This window comes from Neovison vison, chromosome 3 (assembly GCF_020171115.1).
Source record: "Neovison vison isolate M4711 chromosome 3, ASM_NN_V1, whole genome shotgun sequence".
Taxonomy (NCBI): Eukaryota; Metazoa; Chordata; class Mammalia; order Carnivora; family Mustelidae; genus Neogale; species Neogale vison.
The window spans coordinates 102,574,195-102,596,985 of NC_058093.1; the positions used below are offsets into that span (position 1 = coordinate 102,574,195).

Genomic DNA, 22,791 nt, shown 5'->3' on the forward strand with positions numbered 1-22,791 from the left:
GGTTCCCTCGCTCCCCTCCCGTTCAGGATGCAGCCCTGGCGCCTAGAACTCTGGATGGTGGCTTGCTGTGAGGGACTGACTGCCCCATCCTACAAGTTCACCTGTCAAAGCATCACCCCAGTATAGCTTCTGTGCTCTGCTGCCCCCTCGTGGTCATATCTTTTTCCTTGAAGAGACCCCAAATTCCCTTGATTCCCTTACTGAGGGAAATTCACTGCTTTGACCTCACTTCCTAGAGTGTGATCGGGCACATGGTGAGTGTGCAACTAACATTACTGAATGCATACGTGCACAGATAAGCTTTTAGTCCTAATCCCGTTTACCTTACTACCTGCCTGATTTGGGGCAAGTTACTTTAACCTCTGTGATTCTCCATCTATAAAAAAGATATAAGTATGGTTATTATGAGGATTATTCCATAGTATCTGACACACAGCAAGAGCTAAGTTAGATAATATATATCTAAGCTAAAATATATATAGATATACATAGATATAGATATATCTATGTATGTATATCTAAGATAGCTATATATATATATATATATATATATATAATTTTTTTTTGTTGTTGTTGGGGGGGAAGGGGCAGAGGAGAGGGAGAGAAGAAATCTCTGAGCCAACATCAAGAGTTGGACACTTAAACAACTGAGCCTAAGAGATCTGTTTTTAATATAGTATTATTGATAAAATGTACTAACATTTTTTTATGTATGTAGCCACATCTGTATTTTATGCGCTGAATGAAAAGGCCTTTCTCATAGCATTTGTGCAGTAATAATTTCAAATGTCATGGTCTCCTAGGTGATCCCATCAGTTCCGCAAAGCATTTTCTTCAACTAAACTGGAAGTTCTAAGGGTCCTTTCCCCACGTCTACTCTTACACAAAATTCTAAATATTACCAAAAAGTGTTCAATGAATAGTAAGCTTTAGGTAAAATTTCACAGGTACTCTTTACTCCAGGGTAACCGAGAATAGCAGACCTCACTGCACAGAACAGACCCTTGAGATATATGAAGGCTGACGGCTGAGACAAGGAGGAAGGAAGCTGTACAACAGGCTAAGTGAGACAAATGAGCAACTATGTGATGACACGAAAAGGAGAAGGTGGTAAGGGGGGACCTGTCCTGGGTGGCAAGAGTTTTGATTTCTTACGTGCTTTGAAAATACACCTCCCATCAGCAGGACTTCTACAAAGCAGCTAGCTATTCTGTAAAAAGAAGGTATGGAGAAGCCAAGAAATAACACATTTCAAGAGAAAGCCAAAGTACTGGGAATAATCCCCAAGAGGAAGAAAAATGAGGCCAAGACAAAGAGAGAAAACCTCAAAGTGATGAGTGCAGAAATTCAAGTTCACAGCAGTCTTTCTGCCTGGCAATCTGCCAAGAGGTACTAACAGCCTTAGGCATAACCTCTGACCCAAATCCATTTCATCCAATATTTCCTAAGTAAATAAAGATAAAAGGAAAAACTTAGCTATGAGAACGTCCTATATAGTGGCCAAAAGAAAAAATAAGATACAAAGTAAGCTAGTTAAATTAATACCACATAATGAATAATCTTTCCCCCATAGCCAGTAAAAAAGGCTATGGGGGAAAGACAGTCTCAATTACACTGCTGAGCAAAAACCAAAACAGAATATACAATGTGATGCCATTTTTAGGGATCTCTACTTCTCTGTATTGATATCCCTAACTCTGTACTTCCTACTTGGAATATATATCAGTAATGATCCCTGGCTGATGGCATCATGGTGACTTAGTCTTTGTAATTTTTCCCCATTTCTTCATCTTTTGTTATTATTACTAAGTTACTAGTACCAAATAAATATAGGCTTTTTTAAAACAAAAAATCATGCACCAAAAAATGGCTGGGCTACATAACCAAGGACAGATGTAAAAGACTGGAACAGTCTTATAACTATAAGCTAAATATTTTACTTTTTTAAAAGATTTTATTTATTTATTTGACAGACAGAGATCACAAGTAGGCAGAGAGGCAGGTAGAGAGAGAGAAGGAAGCAGGCTCCCTGCCGGGCAGAGAGCCTGAAGTGGGGCTTGATCCCAGGACCCTGAGATCATGGCCTGAGCTGAAGGCAGAGGCTTAACCGACAGAGCCACCCAGGTGCCACAAAAATAAGATAAGTATTTTTAAAAAATATTAAAAGTTTTAATATTTATTTTTTAAGAAGAGGTTATATCTAAGTAAGAATAAGTAAAAGCCTGCTGGTTGAGGTGCAATGGTATTATGTTCATAGATGAAGAAAGACAACACAATAGTTTCCACTTGGCAGACATCCTCTAGTTGGACAACGGGTTTTCAAGTAGAAAAGTCACAGTAAATGACCCCGCAGGGGACTGAAGAGGTGGCACGAGAGCACCTTGCCACTCTAGATGCCTCCGAATCTCTGGGACCTGGATAAGTAACATCTCAGAGCCTGAAATAAGCCAGGAAAGTTGCCATAAGTTGGTGCCAGGAGTGTGTGGGAAATCAGAGTCCAGGCAAAGAGAGGAAATGGGAGGAGCACCACACCTGTCATATTTGGGATCTGATGTAAAATCAAAATCTGGCTGCTTCTTCCTATTCTGCAAATACGGAGGGAATCTGTTAACCATTCTGGCTTCAAGCTTCTGATTTCTAAATCAGAAATAATAATATGTAACTCGCTGAGTGTTGGGGAGGAGCTAATGAGAGGATGCCTGGGAAAGGCCTAATTAGGTGCCAAACACATAAAAGGCCCTCAATCAATATGTGGCAGCTATAGATATATGTTTTAGAAGGCTGGGTCTGGAAATTAGGCACCTATTGTGGGACCTTATTTGAATCCATAAGTTACCATTCACAATTTAAGTTTGGGATTCTAGATTCATCGGTAAGAAGCAGGTAAGAAACACTGAGGAGGCAGGTGAAGGGCAGACCTGGGTAAAGGGTAGAAAGAGAGGGAAACAGCCTTCAGAACCCAAGACATACCCAACAAATCAGTTATTATTTTTCATGACAAATGTAGTTAGGAGGAATCCTTAATAGCTTTCAAAGACACTATATTGGTAAGTTTAAAAAAACACAATTATATTCAAAGTATGATTCCAGCTCAGTATAAAAATGCACATTAAAAACATGGAAGAGGGGGCACCTGGGTGGCTCAGTGGGTTAAAGCCTCTGCCTTCGGCTCAGGTCATGATCCCAGGGTCTTGGGATCGAGCCCCAAGTCAGGCTCTCTGCTCTGCAGGGAGCCTGCTTCTTCCCTTCTCTCTCTCTGCCTGTCTCTCTGCCTGCCTGTGATCTCTCTCTCCCTGTCAAATAAATAAAATCTTTAAAAACAACAACAACAACACGGAAGAGGGAGCCTGGTTGCTCGGTTGGTTACATGTCTGCCTTCAGCTCCCATCAGGATCCCTGGTCCCTGCTTAGCAGGGGGAGTCCGCTTCTCTCCTGCCTACTCTGCCTGCCACTTCCCCTGTTTTTGCTCTCTTTCTCTCTCTGACAAATAAATAAAATCTTAAAAAAAAAATGGAAGAAATATGTCCAAGCATCAAAAGAAGCTGCTTCTGGGCTGTGACATTAAGGCTGATTCTGTTCCTCCGTATCTATCAATCTTAAAAAAAAAAAACAAAAAACTTTAAGGATGTCTAAACAGAACAACTATTTCATAACCAGGGGAAAACAATTACTCTGAAGTTGTATCATGTCCTGTTGTTATTATTATCTGACACTGCCACTGTATCTGCGAATAGTGTCTGGCTTCAGAGTGTAACTGTCTTCAAAGTTTTCTACTCCTTCCATTTCCAAAATGGAATTGTGAAAAGAAAGAAATTTACAACTGTAAAGTGACAAAGACTTTTCTTGTTTTAAATGAGCACTTCACGTCATCAAATGATTCTTTTTCTTTTTTTTAAAGATTTTATTTACTTATTTGACAGAGAGAGATCACAAGAAGGCAGAGAGCAGGCAGAGAAAGAGAGGAGGAAGCAGGCTCCCTGCTGAGCAGAGAGCCCGATGCGGGACTCGATTCCAGGATCTTGAGATCATGACCTGAACCGAAGGCAGTGGCTTAACCCACTGAGCCACCCAGGCGCCCCACGTCATCAAATGATTCTTATTCTTTTTAGAGTGATCACCTTGGAAGACCACATATTTATTCTTAAAGTGGGGGGGAAATGCAAAATAACTGGGCACATTATTTTTGGAAGGAAGCGAACTTGCCCCCAGGCACTGGGGCTTCATTCCCAGCAGCTCCAGTAGGAAGGCTGGGGCTGGGTGGGGTGTGTGCTGGCGATAAGGTTCTGCTGGGCTGGCCTAGAAAGGTTTGAAAAGCTCTCCACTGCCCCTCGCAGCCGGGGCAGTGGGTGCCTGAGTGCAGACTCCACAGTTAAGATCCACTGTGTGGGTGGCCAAGGCCATCCCAGTTTGTCACACAAAACTCAGGAGCTGCTCTGCCTCTCCAGAGCCACCATAGGATGCTAACCTCAATTTGCCAGCTCCAATTCAAAGGAGCTCTTCAAAGTTGACACCTGCCACTGGCACAAATGAGGAAAGACTTTGGATCTGGAAAATTCCTCCCAGAAAACTGCAACGAAGAAAAACATAGGGCAGCGGTTGTGGCATTTTCTACCCATGAATGCCAGGGTGCAGGTATGGACACTGAGGTAGGCGGGGCCTCACTCACACACCTACTTGAGGTCAGCACCTAGGCAATCCCAGGAGGGACTGGGCAAGGGCTTTGGGATTTGAATCACGGGGCTATTTGGAGGCTATGAACCTATGTCCTTCCCTCACACAGGGGCAGGGGAACTTACTGAAAGGTCAACAACTGTCTTGATGGCCTTTTCTTTTCTCTTTGTGAAGTCATCATCCTGCAAGACAAAACACAGGGATCAAACAAATGGTGTGTGAAGATTGAAACTCAACTGGACTTCTTAGAAACCTGTCTTACAAACTGATTTCTCATCACAGCTTTGCCTACAGGAGCTTCCACCTTCTAACAAAGTGGACGATGACGTTCACGGGAAGAAGCCAGGGCCTCTGCAGATGGCTCCAGAACAGGTCCCACGGTGGTAAGAAAGAGGGGACCACGGAGTGTAGTACTGAAGCCAAGTGTTCTCATTCAAACCCTGATGAGCTCTGACACCCACGGCAACCGACTCAGTCTCCAAGCCTCAGTCTCACCATCTGGTAACAGGGACCCCACCACCTACGTCAAGGAGTGGCTATGAAGCTTAAAGAGAAGGCATGTGAAGGGCTGGGGCTGAGCAGTAAGGACTCAAGAGCTATGTGTTATTATCGCAGTAGGGGAGGTTACTATTAAATTGGTACTATAGGAATGCCCTAGACAATGACCTATGTGGTCTCTTGAAAAGCTTTATACAATCATTAAAAAAATACACTCATGTTCTTATGATTTAATAAGAGTTCTGACTCAAGTACTAAAATTGAGAGAAAAGGACAAGACTGCAGGGCTTTATATCAGCGCCCATTTGAAGAGGCAGTTCTGACGAGCCAGGAGGCCTGCTATCAATGCTGGCCAGGCGGGGGCACAGACATCCCGCAGATGGGTCCGAGTTCACTCTGCTCCTCCCTGGGGAGTCTCTAAGTGTACCCTCATGTATACTGGACGAGAAAAGAAGAGGAGAATACTGACCTCGGGGAGACTGTAGGTTTTCTGGAACTGGGATATGGAGTAGGAGCGGATGTAGTCCCCCATTTCTTCCTTGGTTTCTATAGCTCGCTTCACCAGCCACTGGGAAAGAAAGGTGGGAAATGAGAGGTTTGGGATGAACCATCACTGCGGTAAAGGCCGACTCTGAGACGGTACAACCCGTGAACCCAAATCACTTGAACCCAATATTTGAACTGGCTGAGTGATGAGAAACTATCCACACCTACTGTCCTATGCAAAAAGCAGCCCGCTGAGCATCCGAGATGCTGAGATCCACTGGGATCAAGAGCAGAGCCGCTGTGCAGGAGGCTTAAAGCCTTATGTTGGATGCTCAGGCCTCAGTGTCCCTCTGTGTAGAGGTGAGAATATATCGTTTCTTTCACCTCATAGAGCTACTGTGGGAGCACATGAAATCCTAAGCACTAGAATGCTCTGTAAATGCCTGAAGCACAACACGAATTTAGTCACACAGCCCCCTGGTTCTAGTGGCAGATCTGAACATCACTCTTTCTTGTGCTGCCGGTGCCACAGACCAGAGAGACGGAAGAGAGCCTCAGAGAACGTCTAGTACGATCCCTTGTTTCACTGACTGCAATGACCTCCCAAAAATTCAGGCTGGTTGATTATACAGCCCTAGGCTTCAAGGGAGCAAGGCACTCACAGCATTTGCTCTGTTTTTGTTTGTTTGTTTGTTTTGTTTTTAAGATTTTTATTTATTTATTTGAGAGAGAGAGAGCACGAGAGGGCAGAAGGTCAGAGGGAGAAGAAGACTCCCCATGGGGCTGGGAGCCCGATGCGGGACTCAAACCCAGAACTCCAGGATCATGCCCTGAACCGAAGGCAGTTGCCCAACCAACTAAGCCACCAGGCACTCCAGCATTGGCTGTCTTAATCCACACAATATCATGCCAGCCACGCAGTCCAGAACCTGAGGCTCAGAGACCTGTCCATTGCTCCGCAAGTAGCAAGCACAAGGCTGGGAGTCTCAGTCTCTCCCATACCGGAAGACTGGACATACAGGCTTTGTTTTCTAGCTGCACTGGGCTGATATGCAGAAACAGCTGTTCTTCAGTGCTCCCCACTTAAAGCTCCAGTTAGTGACAACACACACAGACACCCCCCCCAGCACCTGTGGAAGACGCTGGTGCTGAGAGTAAGAATGCAGGATACAGAAACACAGCCTCTGCCTCTCCTCCCTGGCTCTTCATGCAATCCCTTTATAACAAAAGAGCATCATGGAGGGGGATGCCATCTGTCTGAGTCGCCATGCTCTGTCCAGACAGCTAGTACGTCTCGAAAGCAGTACATGGACAGTAGCTGTATTTCCCCATGAGCACAGCATACTTGGCAAGCCTTAGCTACCAAGGAAAGCAGACACATGGCATACGGCATGGTGCTCCAACAGGGATGGATGGGATGCTTGCTCACAGAGGACAGCCAACTCAAGTAAAGGACATGTTCAGGAAATCGCTGCCCAAGATGGGGATGGCTGCAAAGAACTCTAGAAGGAATATATCTTTATTGTTAGTTTCATTTATTTTCATCACTCCACTCACCCCACCTCCAAACAAGGACCTCGGGCACTAAAACCCAGAAGCAAGGACAAAAGATTGGACAGTATTCAGAGATTCTGTAGCCCCTCTCCCACACCTCACCCAGCATCACAGCCCAAGACAAATAAGGAGGCTGACTCCCTGCTCAACTCAACTTCTCTCTGCTTTTCTTTGGATGGGGAGATGCAGCTTCTGGACTCTCAAAGTTGTTTCTTTTTCAGATGTTCCTCCATGAATTAGATCTACACCGACTTTTTACTTGGCTGGATCCTGGTGAGTGTGATGTGATAAGAAAGGTATGGAGTGTTAGGATTCAGAGAACCGGTCACCGTTTTGGAGGTCCTAGAGTGAAGGGCTTTGGAGGGAACCTCTTAGACAGCCGAGCTCTGCTGTGGGCCCCCAGCATTCAAGCAAAGTACCTACCCTCACAGGATTCCCATGTCCGGCATGGAAGGAAAAGATAGGACCAAGAACTACTGGGGTTGGAAGTTAGACCCATTCTTCTCGGGGCTGCCATTCAGAGTGTTCCTAGTGCTAAACAGTGTGAACACAGGTGGTGAGCCTCTACAAGTACACAAGACAGCTAGTTTGATGACTGCTCTTTACTGGTCTCCAGCAAAACGGGCAAAAACTACAAGTATGTGGTTAGTTTTTCATAATACTTTCATAGTATTCCACTTAAGGGACTATCCTTTATTCCGAGATTGGGGGTTAAAAGGCCTTTCTTTTAGGAAATGACAGAGAAAGACAGTTGTTATAATTTCTTTATTGAAGTATAACTGATATACAGTGTTATATTAGTTTCAGGGGCACAACATAGTGATTCGACAATTCTATGCATTACTCAGTGCTCACCACAATAAATGCAGTCACCATATGTCACCACACAATGTTATTACAGTAGTATTGACTATATTCCCTAGGCTGTACTTTTCATGTCTGTCACTTATTTATTCAATAACTGGAAGTTTGTACCTCTTTACTATTCCCTTCACCTATTTTGTTCGACCCCCACCTGCCTCCCCTCAGGCATCCACCAGTCTGTTTTCTGTATTTAAGAGTCTGTTTATTTTGATAGTTGTTACTCTTAAAGATTTCTTGCCTGGCAAGATACAGGTGGCAACCATAGATCGTCTCCATTTTTGCTTTAAAATTTTACAGACACATGTAATTAACAAATCTGGTAACTATTAATGTTGGTTCTCACACCCAGACAGGAGGCCCTCCAGCATTCCACGTACAGCACAGAACATTCAGATGGGGACGCCTGGGTGGCTCAGTGGGTTAAAGCCTCTGCCTTCGGCTCAGGTTGTGATCCCGGGGTCCTGGGATCAAGCCCTGCCTCGGGCTCTCTGCTCGGCAGGGAGCCTGCTTTCCCCCTCTCTCTGCCTCTCTGCCTACTTGTGATCTCTGTCTGTCAAGTAAATAAAAATAAATAAATAAATAAAAAAGAACATTTAGATGTTCTAAAAGCCCAAACTAATGCCAGAAGATCACTTCCCTTTCATCACCTTCTCCTACCTGGACCAGATGTTTTGCACTCAAAGTTCTAGCTTAGGGCTGAGTAAGGTTGAATCACTAGAGATTCAGGCTTTGGGGGAAAAGCCAACAACTTCACAGCATGGTGGTGATGGAAGTTTCACTGATAATCAACTAAGGGTCTCTACTTCCTGTTTTCACAAAAAGGACCATGTACCATTCCTGCTGCATCAGAGGGAGAAAGTCCAACCAAGCCAATGAATCAAATTCTGAGTTAAAGCCTTAGCTTCCTATTTACAGACTTTAAGGGATTTGACTGAAAGTCTATTTCAGGGGAAGTTCCCAAACATAGTAACAAAACCAGAAAAGACTGTGGAACACTTACAAAGCACTTACTAAAACATGCTGGTCCCTCAGCTGAGTGCTAGCTACATATTAATGTACTTAATTCTCATCCTGTCAGACAGGTACTACTACTGTTTCTATTTAACAGATGCAAAGTTAAGTCATTTACCCAAGGTCATGCAGCTAAATGGCAGAGCCAAGATCTGAACCCAGGAAGTCTCCAGTCTAATAATATCTTAACTAAGATATTAACTAATAATAATAATCTTACCACAGGACTGGAAGACTATTCAAGCAGGGGCTGCATGAATGGCAGAGTGGGAACAGTACAAGGTCCAGTGACAAGGAGTTCAGACGGGAATCTTGCTTGTCTGCACACCAGCTCTCTGGCCTTAAGCAAATCAGTTACTCTCTGTATCTCCTTGCCTCAGACATAATGACTGGGATTATAATAGGTGCTTCAAAGAACTCTATAAGGATCATTTGCAAAGCGCTGTTCACACAGCAGGCCCTTTGCGTCTCCTCTTTTCACAGTGCCCAGAGGAGGATAGACACCAGACTGCAAGGATGTAGGGGGTTGTACAGCGTGAGCCACTTAATCACAGAGCCTTGGGAAACAGCCAGGGTAAAAACAAGCTCCCATTAGACATCCAGTCATCAAATAAAGACTAACTGCCGACACGGTGCCAGACATTCCACGAGGTGCTGGAGACACTAGAGTGAGCAGGGCAGCTAGCTATGGTGCCTGCCCCCAAGAAGCTCACCGTCTGACAGGAGGGGCAGAAGTGGTTACAAACGATAGCAAGAAAGATTCCTACGAAGGAAAGGAATATGGCCAGGAGGAGTGAATACGGCAAAGGAGGCTGTTCTAGATTAGGAGGGGGTCAATGGAAGCTTTCTCGAGGAGGTTTGGTAGAACTGAAATCTGAAAGATGAATATGGATTAAGTAGGAAATGAGAAAAACCTTGCAGCCTGAGGGAAAGGCCCTGTGACAGGAGGAAGCATAATAATATGTATGAGAAAATCGGAAAGAAAGTGAGAGAAGCTAGAACAGATAAAGCAAAGAAGAGCATGGAATAAGGTCAGGCTCGACAGGTGGGACAGGTCCAGGGCACGGGCTGCTACGGAGTTCTATCTTTACCAAAAGGGCAATGAAAACCAGTTAATGGGAACGTTCAAAGATCACGACAGAGGACGGTGAAACCAGAGTGGAAGGGATGGAGTACTGTCTCCTGAGGATGCCATCAGGGGGCATCACCCTGCCGGGCTCCACCAATTCCACACCATACCCATGAGGTCCAGGATCTAGGCCAGACGGCCTGACAGCCAGACCCGCTATGGGGATTCTGACCTGCAGAGGACAAGAAAGCATGAAGAGGCTCTCACCTGGACAACAGGAAATATGTGAATAAAATCCATGCCCTGGATCTGGTGGGGCTCCAGCTGGTGTGGACACTTCATCCTTGGCAGGACTGAGACGATTTTTTCGGATAGTGCTCTGTTTGGAAAAAACCAGCAAAGAGTGAGAACACACTAAGTGGCCCTTAAGACATCTCTCAAGTCTGGGCGGCATTCCAGAAGAATCTGGGGCTTCTCAGCGCCAGACCGTGACCAAACTTCTCCTGGCTGCCTGCAAAATGAGAAAAATAAGCACAATTTAGATGTGTGTGTATGCATGTGGCTGAGGCCACAATACTGCTTTCATGCTTTATTCCAGAATGTTTTTCTCCCTATCTTTTTTATATTAAACCACACCGTTTCTTTTTTTTTTTTTTTAATTTTATTTATTTATTTGACAGACAGAGATCACAAGCAGGCAGAGAGACAGGCAGAGTGAAAGGAAGGAAAGCAGGCTCCTGGCCAAGCAAAGAGCCCGAATCGGGGCTCGATCCCAAGGCGTTGGGATCATGACCTGAGCCGAAGGCAAAGGTTTTAACCCACTGAGCCACCCAGGCACCCCTTAAACCATACCATTTCTTTATGAAATTGTGGTGATGTCTGAGGTAGTAATTATTACTGAACATCCTTACATGGTAAAATAGGAAGTTTTCAGTGTCCCATGTTCTTTTACATTTTGTTAAACACTGACCTACTTTTTCCAAAGATCTGGGAACCACTAGGTTACATATTAAAAAAATGGTTCTAAATATCATCCAGGCAACAAATATTACCAGGCCCTGTGCTGGGTGCCCAGAATATTAAGACAAAACATGGGGCCCTATACTGGAAAAAAAAATTTTTTTTTTGAGTTCTTCACTATTGCATAAAAGTGTTTTTAAAATAAAAAGATAGCCTTTCTTTTTTTAATACTTTAAAATTAATCCCAGATTTGGGGAAACCATGCCCTAGTTCTTTTTGTCCAGGGAGCAGAATTTTTCTGCTTCTCATGGGGGGGCACTCTGATCTCTCTCCAACACCTTGCTTCAGTCCTAGAAAACATCAGGGAGTAGGGAGGGGAAGAACGGGGCTCCCTGAGACCCCAGAGCATCCTTCTAGCTCCATTCAGGAGGCCAGCATCCTCCCCCTGCTCCTGCCTGGACCCGGGTGGGGCACTTTTACGGCTGGAGTGATAGAGCCAACTGCGGGCAAGTCTACACCATGGCAGACTTCAGTTTCCTTCTCTACTCAGCTGATACTTGATCTCCAGATGTTGGGTTCTTGTTTCTTACATCCTAATTGGATCAGATTCAAGAGGAGAGAGCAGAGGTTATTTAGTGGGTTATTTAGTGTGACTGTTGAGAAACAGTCACAAGGCATGTCCTTGTGGGGCCATATGGAGAAATGGGGGCATCTAGCTCAGCTTACATGGATAGTTTAGGTTACAGTCCCACCTAAAACCCTTCTAAAAAATAACCTTAGCCTGTTACAGCAGCTCCTGTAGTCTTATCTCAAAGTGAAGACTATTTTCCCAGGTCTTACTAGATGATTCAAATTCAGCAAGTCTGGGTCTACCTGAAGGATTTCTTGTTCAAGGAACAAGGAAACTTATCTTTCTGCAGCTCCATAATCCTTCCCAAAAAACAGACACCCTTAAGACCAACAACGAACAAAGGCCTGAGTGAGAGCAATTATTGTCTTATCTATGCTGCCCTTAGTAGATTCTATGCTCTCAGTCTTGGTGGGAACTAAGTACAATCTAGGGAGAAAAGCTAAACAGCTTCCCAAGGAATGGTCCCTGGAGAACACACTACAAAACTATGTTTATTCCTGGCACCAAGGTTGTGACTGCTAAAAGAGAAAGAGTCATGCCCACAGCTCCATGGATCACAACAGCCATGTCCAGTCCAATATGTTAAGAGAAAAAAATATGGTCAGGGGAAGACGGACACCCTACTGTATACATTCACAGAAGGAGGGGACACCCATCTCCCAGGAGGGAAGCCTAGGAGAGAACATTTTCACCTCCCACAGAGGGAGTGCATATGTGAATTATCCAGAAGGTCCGAGGCATGGAAGGACACTGTCCTGTGGCTCTCGGCCACTACTGCAATCTCTTCTCTCTGACCAGCATGTCTTTGGGACACATGCATCTTTCTGGTCACAAGAAGTGTGGCTACCCAATGGGAAAGCATTGGCTGGCCAGCTGTTGCTGGGGCTCAAATGGGATAGTTTGGTAGGTAAGTATTAACAAACCCAGTTGAGAGCGTATCTAAGGCTCTCTCTACAACACACTTTATTTTTTATTTTAATCTCCATCAGACTCTGTTTAATTTCCTTGAAACTTGTAAGGGGAAGAGGCTGGTGCTTAGTTGGCTCTGCATCCTGAACTCCAAGCTTAGCAAATGAAGGACTTGGCATTCTTGCTCAGGGCAGGTATTAACTGTTGATAGACACCTGGCTTTTCTGCTCAGTTATATTTTGGTTCAGTGGGAGGAAAGCTCCCCCTAGTGGCTACAGATCTGAGGCTGCAGAGGGCTACTGGTTGCATGGAACCATTCAGTAGCTTAAAAACAAGAGGCTCAGACCCCCAACACTATCCAGCTCAACCCTCTCTACTTTCAGACCGAGTTGTCTCTGGCCACTGATCAGAGACTGACTACCTTCCTGGGTCATAAAGGCCCTGAGGGAAGGATGCCCCGGGTCATCTCGGGGTTTATAAGCCTATTAAACCTGCCTCCCAGAACTCACTGCCAAGACTGAGGTCTTACTCGCAGCATACGGAAGCAGCTGGAGGCACAAATACTGCTGGACTGAGAGAGGGACGTGGTGGGGGGGACGCAGGCAGGCTGGGGGGAAGGGAGAAAAGTCAGGAGAACTTCTTGTGGAAGTCCACCAGCCCCTATCTGTTTCTCCCTGTAGCTCAGGGTAGACTCTCTGACTTTCTGAAAATCTGGGAAAATGACAAATGCAGAGGTCCCCCGTCAGGTTTCCTAGCCTAAGACTGAACAATGCCCACTTGCGACTACAGGTGATTGGTTGGATTCCTTCAGTTTTTAAGTGTTCAGTACATGGTTTCCTTCTCCACTGCAAACAGTTTGAAAGAGAGTGAATTGAATCAGGGTGCAAATTCCAGCTCCATCACTGGCTCTGAGACTTTTGGCAAGTCACCTGATCCCTCTGGTCCAGTACTCCCATCATAAAATGAGGAAAAAATGCCTTTCCTCCTTATTTGAACGTATAGTGAAGATGAAACAGTAAAATGCGTGCACAAGTGCTCTGCACACAGGTGCCTCACACTTGTGTGTTACCGCACTCCATTATGGGCCTAAAATTCTCATGACCTCTGAGCACAGGACTCTGTAGTACGGGACTTTAGGAAAGGCTGGGAGGGTATAGACAGAAGGAGGGTATAGACAGAAGGCAGAAGCTCATGAAACCCTTCAGGAAAAAGGATCAACAAGAACAGAGAGTCCTCAATTGGGCACACACAGAAAAGAGCCTGAAAGATAACGACGCCCTCAAGAGCTAAGTGCACTCCTCAGACAGTGCTATCTGGCCCCTCATCACATCAGCTGGGACATACTGAGGCATGCAAACAGAAGGCAGTATTAAGTCCAAATTTCACACAACCAGAACATATTAGAAAACCAAACAGAAAAGACTTTTGAATAACTCAGTACACTGTGGCTATGGCATTTCTTTTACAGATAACAGAGACCCGAATGCCTGATGCACTGCTAGAGGCTGGTGGATCTTCAGTCCTGCAAACTGCTGCCCTCAGCTTCGCCCACAATTACAGTCCATGGCTCTGCACTTAAAACACACCAAGTACCTACCAGAGAACATACTACTGGATATCCTCAACCCTTTATCCAAACCCTCTGGGGGCACATGTGTTTCAGAATTCACAACTTTTTAGATGTTTGCACTTTCATGGACCTAACAGGCATATACTATATATTATGTAGAGCCCAAGTGAAATCTAGACTTGAAATGATTATTTCTGCAGCAAAAGTTATGAATGTTCACCTATGTGGGGTCCATATTGACTATAAAAAGCCTTAAGAAAGTTCAGGTCATGTTTTGTTCCCAAATCAATTTTGCACCCACACGTAGAATGAAAGAAGCCTGTTTTCATTGTTTTTTAGATTTCAGATTAAGAATCTGTATAAAAACACTGCACTCCAGTATCTGTTAAGAGTAGTGTCACTGCTGGGAAAGTATAATAACTCTCAAGGACACGAAAGTGAAAAAGGGGCTAAGAACCACTCTAAAACACCAAGGGAGTTTAGGAAGAAGGGCTACATGGAACCTAGGAAATGGGAAGACTGGTGCAGAAAGAATGCACTAATGAAATCCCAGAACGTCAGGGGTGCTGCAGGTGTCAAAAGCAATCACTTAAACTGAAACAGAAAGAGGCTTCATTCAGGGATATCTTTGAGAAGATAGTGAATTTATGTTAATAAACAGACTAAGAAAGAATCTGGTCAATCTTAGCTATAGGTAAGGATATGGTGCTTCTTTGTGGGAAAAAGAAAAAGGCAATCAGAAACTCAAGGAAAATAAGCTGGATAAACATGAGGCAAATTACAGCAAGCCTGATTTTCAGTGACTTTTTGTACAGACCACCTCCACTTGCTCAGGCCAAACCCCTCAGAACCAGTCTTGACTCTGCTCTTACTCACACCCAGATCCAATCTGTCATGACATTCTGTTGTTTCTCCCTTCAAAGAGGATCCAGAATCCCTCCACTGCTAGCCCACTGTCCTGGCCACCATCTTCTCCCCTGAGCATGGCTACAGTATGCTTAAGAAGCTCCCTGCTGCCAACTTCATCCCCTCACTCAGTAATCAGAGGGGTCCTTCTAAATCCGATTATGAACAGATTATGTTCCTCCTCTGCTCAAAACCCTTCAAGAATTTCCCATCTTGCTCAGAGTAAACTTAAAGCCTTTATTTACTCTGACCTACGAAGTTCTACCCGATCTGGCCCCTACAACCTGTCTGCCCCTCTCCCATTGTTCCCTCCGCTCCAGCTCACTGTACACCAAGCAAGCTTCTACTGGGAGCCTTCACGCTCACCGTCTCCTTTGTTTGGAACCCTCTTTTCTCAAGTCTTAGCTCCCATATCACCTCTTCAATGAGGCCATGCTGACTTAAAGTCACACAACTGCCTCCAAAGCATGTTCCTCTTCATATACCATTCCAGCTGTAATTTTTTTTTCATAGCACATATTATTTCTATATGTAATTCGATTATTTATTAAATTAGCTGTTTCTGGTCTGTCTCCCCGCCGAAGACTCTAAGCTCTGTGAGGGCAGGACATGTTTCATTAACATACCCTAAGTACCCAGAACAATGCCTGCCTGACCCATAGGCGGGACTCCATAAATATTTGGTGAGTCAATGAATAAATAAGGATTCTTTTTGACTGTAATATTTGAATATTCTCCACCAACAGCACCATTGTCGTCCAAAAGATTATATTTCTTTTTCTCTGGCACCATCACAATTCTTAGTTCTTATTGTAAACACTATTTATAGATTTACTTTTAGAATCTACCTGTAGATAAAGCATGGACAATTTAATTGCTATTACAGAAAACAGACCATAAATATTATGCTCTAAACATTGTAAGAGTAATGATATGATGGTAAATGGAGGCTGAAAGGAAGAAGGAAAAATGGAGAGCAAAAACATTTACCCTACATAGCTAGGAGCCAGGAGAAACCATCTCATATAAATGAGTCAAGAAACAGAAGCTTATATTGATTAAAGCTATCCAACTAATCCTAGAAAAACAGATAATAATTACAAAAGTGGAAGAGGAGAGGCAAAGGGGATGTAGTGAGTAGCACAGGTGAGCTAAATTCCTCCTCTTATCAGATTTAAATGAAAAATACATAATTAGAGATATGGAAGTGAGCTCTTTGAAAAAATCTAAAAGCTAAACAGGCAAAGATGGTTCTTTCCAGGGAATAAAACCAGGGTTTTATAGAATGGGAATAGGGAGAGTGGTTAGCAGTATATGTTGTACCCTTTGGCAGTATTTGAATTTTTTTTTAAACTTCATGAATGTGTCACCTACACAATAAAAACAAAATAATATAAAATAAAAAATAAAATAAAAAACACATGTCTGGATTAAGCCCAGCCAGCAGAGAGCAGAGCCACACACACAGACTCCATCCCACTGACTCCTAGTAAGAACTTTTCACTGACAGGTCACTGACTGCAATGCCACGGTCCCAGAGTGACAGATGCTCCAGATGCAGAGCTCAGCTATTCATGGCCGGGCACTGAGGAGCTCAGTGTCACAGAGAACAGAATGTCCTCTTTAACGAGCAGCCCAGAGATGTCCTTTGGTCCTGTTATTGTAAGAATTTCGGTGATACCGATTTTTCTTCAGCCTGGAAACTATGAATTGGGTAATTTATCATGCGTTTCTCTTTTTGTTGGCTGCCAGAAAGCCTGGAGCCAAGTCTGTGGCTCACCCTTATAAAAAAAAAAAAAAAAGCACAGCATGTTGTGGCCTGTGACAAATGTTGTAGCCTTATCCCCACCTCAGTTTGTTTTCCCTTTGCTTTGCTTTGCCTTTTCTCTATCACTGCTTCATATACATATTTGTGAACTACCTTCAATCCATTTGGAAGAGTTTTTTCCTGGGGGAGGATTAAGCTTCAGAAAAATTAAGTCACAGATGCACACAGATCTGAAATCACAAATATCTCTCCTGACAGATAAGGGACCGGAGGCTTGTCCAAGGTTACACAGCTGCCCACTGGCAGGGCAGGGCAGAATGTGGGAGCCTAGTGGTCTAATGAGATCACCAAACCCCTGGTGAGCTACGGAAGACTGGGTGGGGTCCACTCAGGTGAAACCTGTAATAGGGAGTCCATGCTGCCTTCTCTCAGTGGCAGGCAAAGTGCAGCTCTGCCTTACGAAGAAGCAAAGGGGAGGGAAAGCGTCTCTTCTCACTCTGCTCAGCTTCCATCCAGTACATTCCTTCCAGCTGCCTTTGGAAAGAGATAAACTAAGTAGTCTGGGACACTCTTAGAGAGTATCAGAAAAACTATTAGAGCTGCAGAACATCACTCATCATTGGGGGAAATGCAAATCAAAACCACAGTGAGATACTACCTCCCACTTGTTAGAATGTTTAAACTCAAAAAGACTAACAAAAAAGATAACTAACACTGGCAAGGCCACAGAGAAAGGGGAACTTTTGTCCACTGCTGGTGAGACTGTAAATTGGTGCACCGGCTATGGAAAACAGTATAGATGTTCCTCAGAAAATAGAAAAATAAAAAATTCTAAAAAATCATAGAACTACCTATGACCCAGCAATTTTATTCTGGGTATTTAACAGAAGGAAATGAAATCAGGATCTTAAAGAGATACCTGCAGCCCCACATTCATGGCAGCATTACAATGGCCAACTGTGGAAACAACCCAAGTGTCCATCCATGGAAGAATGGATAAAGGAGATATGGTGTGTGTTCACACTGGAACATTATTCCACCATAAAAAAAAAAGGAAATCCTGCTCTTTGCAACAATATGGATGGACCTTGAGAGCATTATGCGAAGTGAAAGAAGTCAGAGAAAAACAAATACTGTATATTTTCATGTGTATGCGGGAGTCTAAAGTAACTGAATTCACAGAAACAGAGAACAGACTGGAGGTTGCCAGAGGTAAAGAGTGTGGGGTGAGGGAACTGGCGGAAGGGTGACAAGAAGTACAAAAGGTACTTGTAATTATAAGATAGATATGTCCTGGGGATGTGATGTACAGCAAGGAGACTTGAGTTAACAATACTGTATTGTGTATTTTGAAAGTTGCCAAGAGCGTAGATGTTCACATCACAAGAAAAAGTTGTGATAACAAAGTTCACATAAAGTTATGATAAGAAAAAGTTCAAAAAAAAAAAAAAAAGAAAAAGTTCATATCACAAGAAAAAACATTTATAGCTATACGAAGTGATGGATGTTAACTGAACTTACTGTGGTGATCATTTTGCAATACATATACCAAATCATTGTGTTGTACATCTTAAATCAATACAATGTTATGTGACGATAATCTCTCAATGAAACTAGAAAAAGAGAGTGAGAAAGAGAATAGTCTGAGCATTAAATGATGTATAGACTAGCTTTGTGACTGTGGCTTCTATCAAACTCCGTTTCATAATCTATAAAACTGTGATAATACATACCTGTTGCAATGAAAATCAAAACAAAATATGTAAGGCATCTAGCACAATTTTTGGCACATAGAGAATACTCAAAAGTTCATTCCCTTCTCCCCCTTTAGGCTCATCTGTGGCAAACCCTAATAACTTACATTTTTTGTCCTATTGTAGAGTTTTCCTGAAACAGCAAATCAACGTCTATGTCAAAGCTGCAAGTGGTAATGCACCAAGTCATCCCTCCTACTACCTGCAAGACACAAAGAAAATACCTGTTTTCTCCTTCTAGTTTGGGGAGAGGGGAGGAAATGGAAGGGAGAAAAATATGTAGTTTTTTATAGAATCAATGATCATACAAAAGTGTATCTCGTTAGAGAGAGAGCACATGTCCTTCTGACTCCATCAACTACAACTCATCTAAAACAGTACCGCCGAATAAAACTTCTGCAGCGATGGAAATGTCCTGTGTGCATACTGGACAGTACGCACATGGCACAGATGGGGCTAGTGTGACCAAGAAGTTGACTTATACTATGAAACAAACATCATTCACAGATCCTCCTTATATTGAGACATTAACTCTTAGCCAGGAGAAGGCTTAATCCAGTTTTAGGTAAGTGCCAGATTCCAGAGGAATTACGTGTTTTGAAGATCAGACAGGTTAGTAGCAAGGCTGACATTTGTGGCTCATTACTGAATTTCCGTACATCTTGTTTTTTTCATGTATCTAAAGGAGAGAAGAATCCCTGTTCTACTTTTCGCAGAGGACCTTTCAGAGGTGCAAATGACCTCTGAGGTAAAAAACAAAAACAAAAAACAACTCCAGCTAAATACTTTTTAGATATAGCTTGATGAGGACTCTGATCTCTGGCTGTGTTTAAACACAGTGAGATGCCTATAAATACAGATTCCGGGCCCCAGCCCAGATCTAACCAAATATCAAAGGGTGAGGCCGCAACATCTGTACTATAGAACAGTCCACAGCGATTGTTATGCCAAGCCAGGCTGTGGTCCACTGGGGCACTCAACACTTTCTTCCACCGGGAAGCTTTCCTGGCCTGTTCTGTCTGATCTGGAATATTCATTTCTGCTGCACTTAATACATCATGACACTGAGTATGCTGCTTTACTTGTCTCCCTTCCCTATTCTATAGAAGCTGGCCTCCTTGAGTACAGGGCCTTGGTCTGATCTTTGTGCCCTCAATACTTATTAAGAATCCTTGTACAGGATTCTTGAAGGTTCTGCTGAATTAACAGACTTCAACCCATAGTGACTTCTCTCCCCGCATAGTGACACTCACTGCCTCCAAATTCAGAACTAACCATCATTAGAATATGTGGCAATTGTGTGCACAATGACTTGGGACAGCTCCTGGGACGCCTGGGTGGCTCAGTTGGTTGGACGACTGCCTTCGACTTGGGACAGCTCCTTATTAACTCAGATTTTATCTCACATAACCTTTCTCTCTCCACCCAAACAGTAAGTTCCTTAAAAGGAAGAACTAGTTCTAATGTTTTTTGCACTTCCCAAAGCTCTGTACACAGAAAAGGAATTCAAGGCATATCTACTGACACATTTTTATTTTCTTGTAATAGGAAATTGAAACACTTCTAATAATGAACCTGAATCCAAGAGAAACATGGACATTAGAGAAAGTAAAAACACAATATCTTCCTCTTTTCTCAGCCCTGGTAAACCACTCCATCCCAACAAAACACAGCCTAATGGTTAGAAAGGTTTCCTCTTACCTTGTCAAAAGGTGACAAACCTTTAATTCGTGCCCTGAAATATCCAGCTGCAACCAAAAGCTCCAGAATTTCAGTCAGCTTGACGTTTTGTTCTTCATCTTCTCTTGTTTCAACCTAGAAGAAGAGTCAAAAGTTAGGCTGCTAAAATCCACCTTGAATAAAGGAACACTGGGTGTATTTCTGACGCCACAATTTAATAGCTGAGGAGCTGGTGACATTGGCTTTCTTGCTGTGTTCATGCTGGAGCATGGGGACACAGTGCCACCAGAGTCACAAAGAACAGCATCCTCAGGCCTCAATAAGCTGTGTTTACTGTCACAGGTGGCAAGAAAAGACACACAGGCGATACAGATTATGCCTCTGGTGCTGAAGAAAACCAGGGACAGGCAGATTACAGCATATTACCTCCCTGTTCTCTAACGCATCGCTTACTTGACAGATTCCGACTAAATAATAAACTTCTAACAGACAAAAACAAGGTTTTTGGTTTTTTTTAAACTTTATGCACATCTTGGTCCCAAAAGCTACTGACAAACAGAGCAAGAACAAAGAAGGGAGTTCAAATATGTGTCTTTCTCTGCACTTCTCTTTAGATCTCTAAAGCAAATACAAGGCGGGCTTTCAACCCAGATCCACTGAAGGATGATTACTGCCACAAAATGGGATCGCCTTAAAAATAATAAATTCAGGGGCACCTGGGTGGCTCAGTGGGTTAAAACCTCTGCCTTCGGCTCAGGTCATGATCCCAGAGTCCTGGGATCGAGGCCCACATTGGGCTCCCTGCTCGGCGGAGAGCCTGCTTCCCTCTCACTCTCTGCCTGTCTCTCTGCCCACGTGTGATCAGTGTCAAATAAATAAATAAATAAAATCTTTAAAAAAATAATAAATTCATCTAATATATTGGAATAGGGACCTGATTTTAAAATTTTAAGTTGTATCTTACCTTTGCTCCCAGGTGTTGACAACTTAAAACTACTGAAATATTCTAGTGCTTTTGCCTCCATCTGCTTTCACCTCATCTGCTTTATTATACATGTCACATTGACCTCCTCCCTTTCATTTACACTTCCTGCCAGGACTACTGCAACTGCCTCTCAATCTTCCTTCTGTTAATCTGTTTTCCTCCCTCCCTCCTAAATCACAACTTTCAGATCTTCCCTCTTTAGCTCATCCCCCAGACCTTATCATTAACACATCATACACTGTCTGTAAGATAAACTCCAACATTCTTAGTCTGGCATTTGGATCTTTGGCTGCAACCTATCTTTTCAGCTCCAGCCTTCACCTCCCTCCAGAACAATCCAGTCGTGGTATGGACAACCTCAAGCATGGCTCATTCCCCTTTCTTCACTATTCATACCCCTTCTCTTCTCCTGATACTCCCTAACCACCCAGAAACCAGCTTCAAATTCTAGCTCCTATTTGATGCCAACCCTGACAAATGTAGCCAGAAATGGTCACTCCTCTGCATTTCTATTTTATTTATAGTTCTAGCCATTCATACAATTAAGTATCAACCTCTTCTGAGTGAAATGTCTGGTGTTAATATATATGCCTGTCTTTTGAAATGGCCTATTAGCTGGATCAAGAGAGGACAATATTTTATTCAGTCATGTTTACAACTCTTCTGAAGCAGCACTAGACTCAAAGGGCAATTAAATACGGAATGACATGTTCAATCATCACACAAAGTGCATGACCTATGCCAGTCATAGATTAACAAAATGTTTTCGTAGTCATGACACTGATAATGGAAATTCAAGTTTATTTTGAAGTACAAATTGCCAGGAGAGGGAGCTTACATATTAACAAATAGTTGAACAAAGAATTATTAAAATGACTGACAATCTCTTGCAGTAGGAGGTGGTAAAGGCAACACCTTGTTTCACTCCTCAAATCACCTTGGTCCAAGCTATCAAAGCATTTCCTCGTTCTTAGGGGACATGCAAAAATTAAGTAATATTAATTATTCACACCTTCTCTTCCTTTGCAAAAGATCTGGGATAGTTAAGCAACATCTCTAAGTGAGGAGACTCAAAGAAAAGAGAAGGTAAAGAGCAATATGGTTCACAAAGAAGGAGTAGAAGAAAAAAATGGGATGATATAAGCATTTTCTTCAAACTCCTAGGATGTAAAACATGAACCTTTCATTTGTTCAGTCATCACTAATCATGAAAACACTTCCAAGAAGAGGACATTTCATCCCAGGAGGATTATTCGTGGTTTGCCTGGACCTAATGAACACCCACTGCCAACCCCAAGGCAGATGCATGGCCCATGGTTTTTATCCACTCATCCCCAGAAAGGAGAAGTATATATAGTTTTGCAATATAATCTGTGAAATAACTTCTGGTGCAAGACACTGAATGGAGACTGTTAGTTAAGACTCCACATTCACTTCACAGATTAATACTGAAACAAAATGAGAAAGGGCCACAG

General features: G+C 43.3%; 1 protein-coding gene across 2 annotated transcripts in view; it reads right to left on the reverse strand.

Moving 5' to 3' along the window:
* CCDC93 (coiled-coil domain containing 93) overlaps window positions 1-22,791 on the reverse strand; it is a 92,828-nt gene that overhangs the window by 67,976 nt on the left and 2,061 nt on the right. For both annotated transcript variants that reach the window (XM_044242606.1, XM_044242605.1), the window contains exons 2-6: window positions 20,353-20,466; window positions 18,759-18,853; window positions 10,421-10,532; window positions 5,639-5,737; window positions 4,797-4,853 (exon numbers count right to left, since the gene is read on the reverse strand). In XM_044242606.1, coding sequence (XP_044098541.1) covers window positions 4,797-4,853; window positions 5,639-5,737; window positions 10,421-10,532; window positions 18,759-18,853; window positions 20,353-20,466 — 477 coding nt within the window. The remainder of the gene's footprint in view (window positions 1-4,796; window positions 4,854-5,638; window positions 5,738-10,420; window positions 10,533-18,758; window positions 18,854-20,352; window positions 20,467-22,791) is intronic.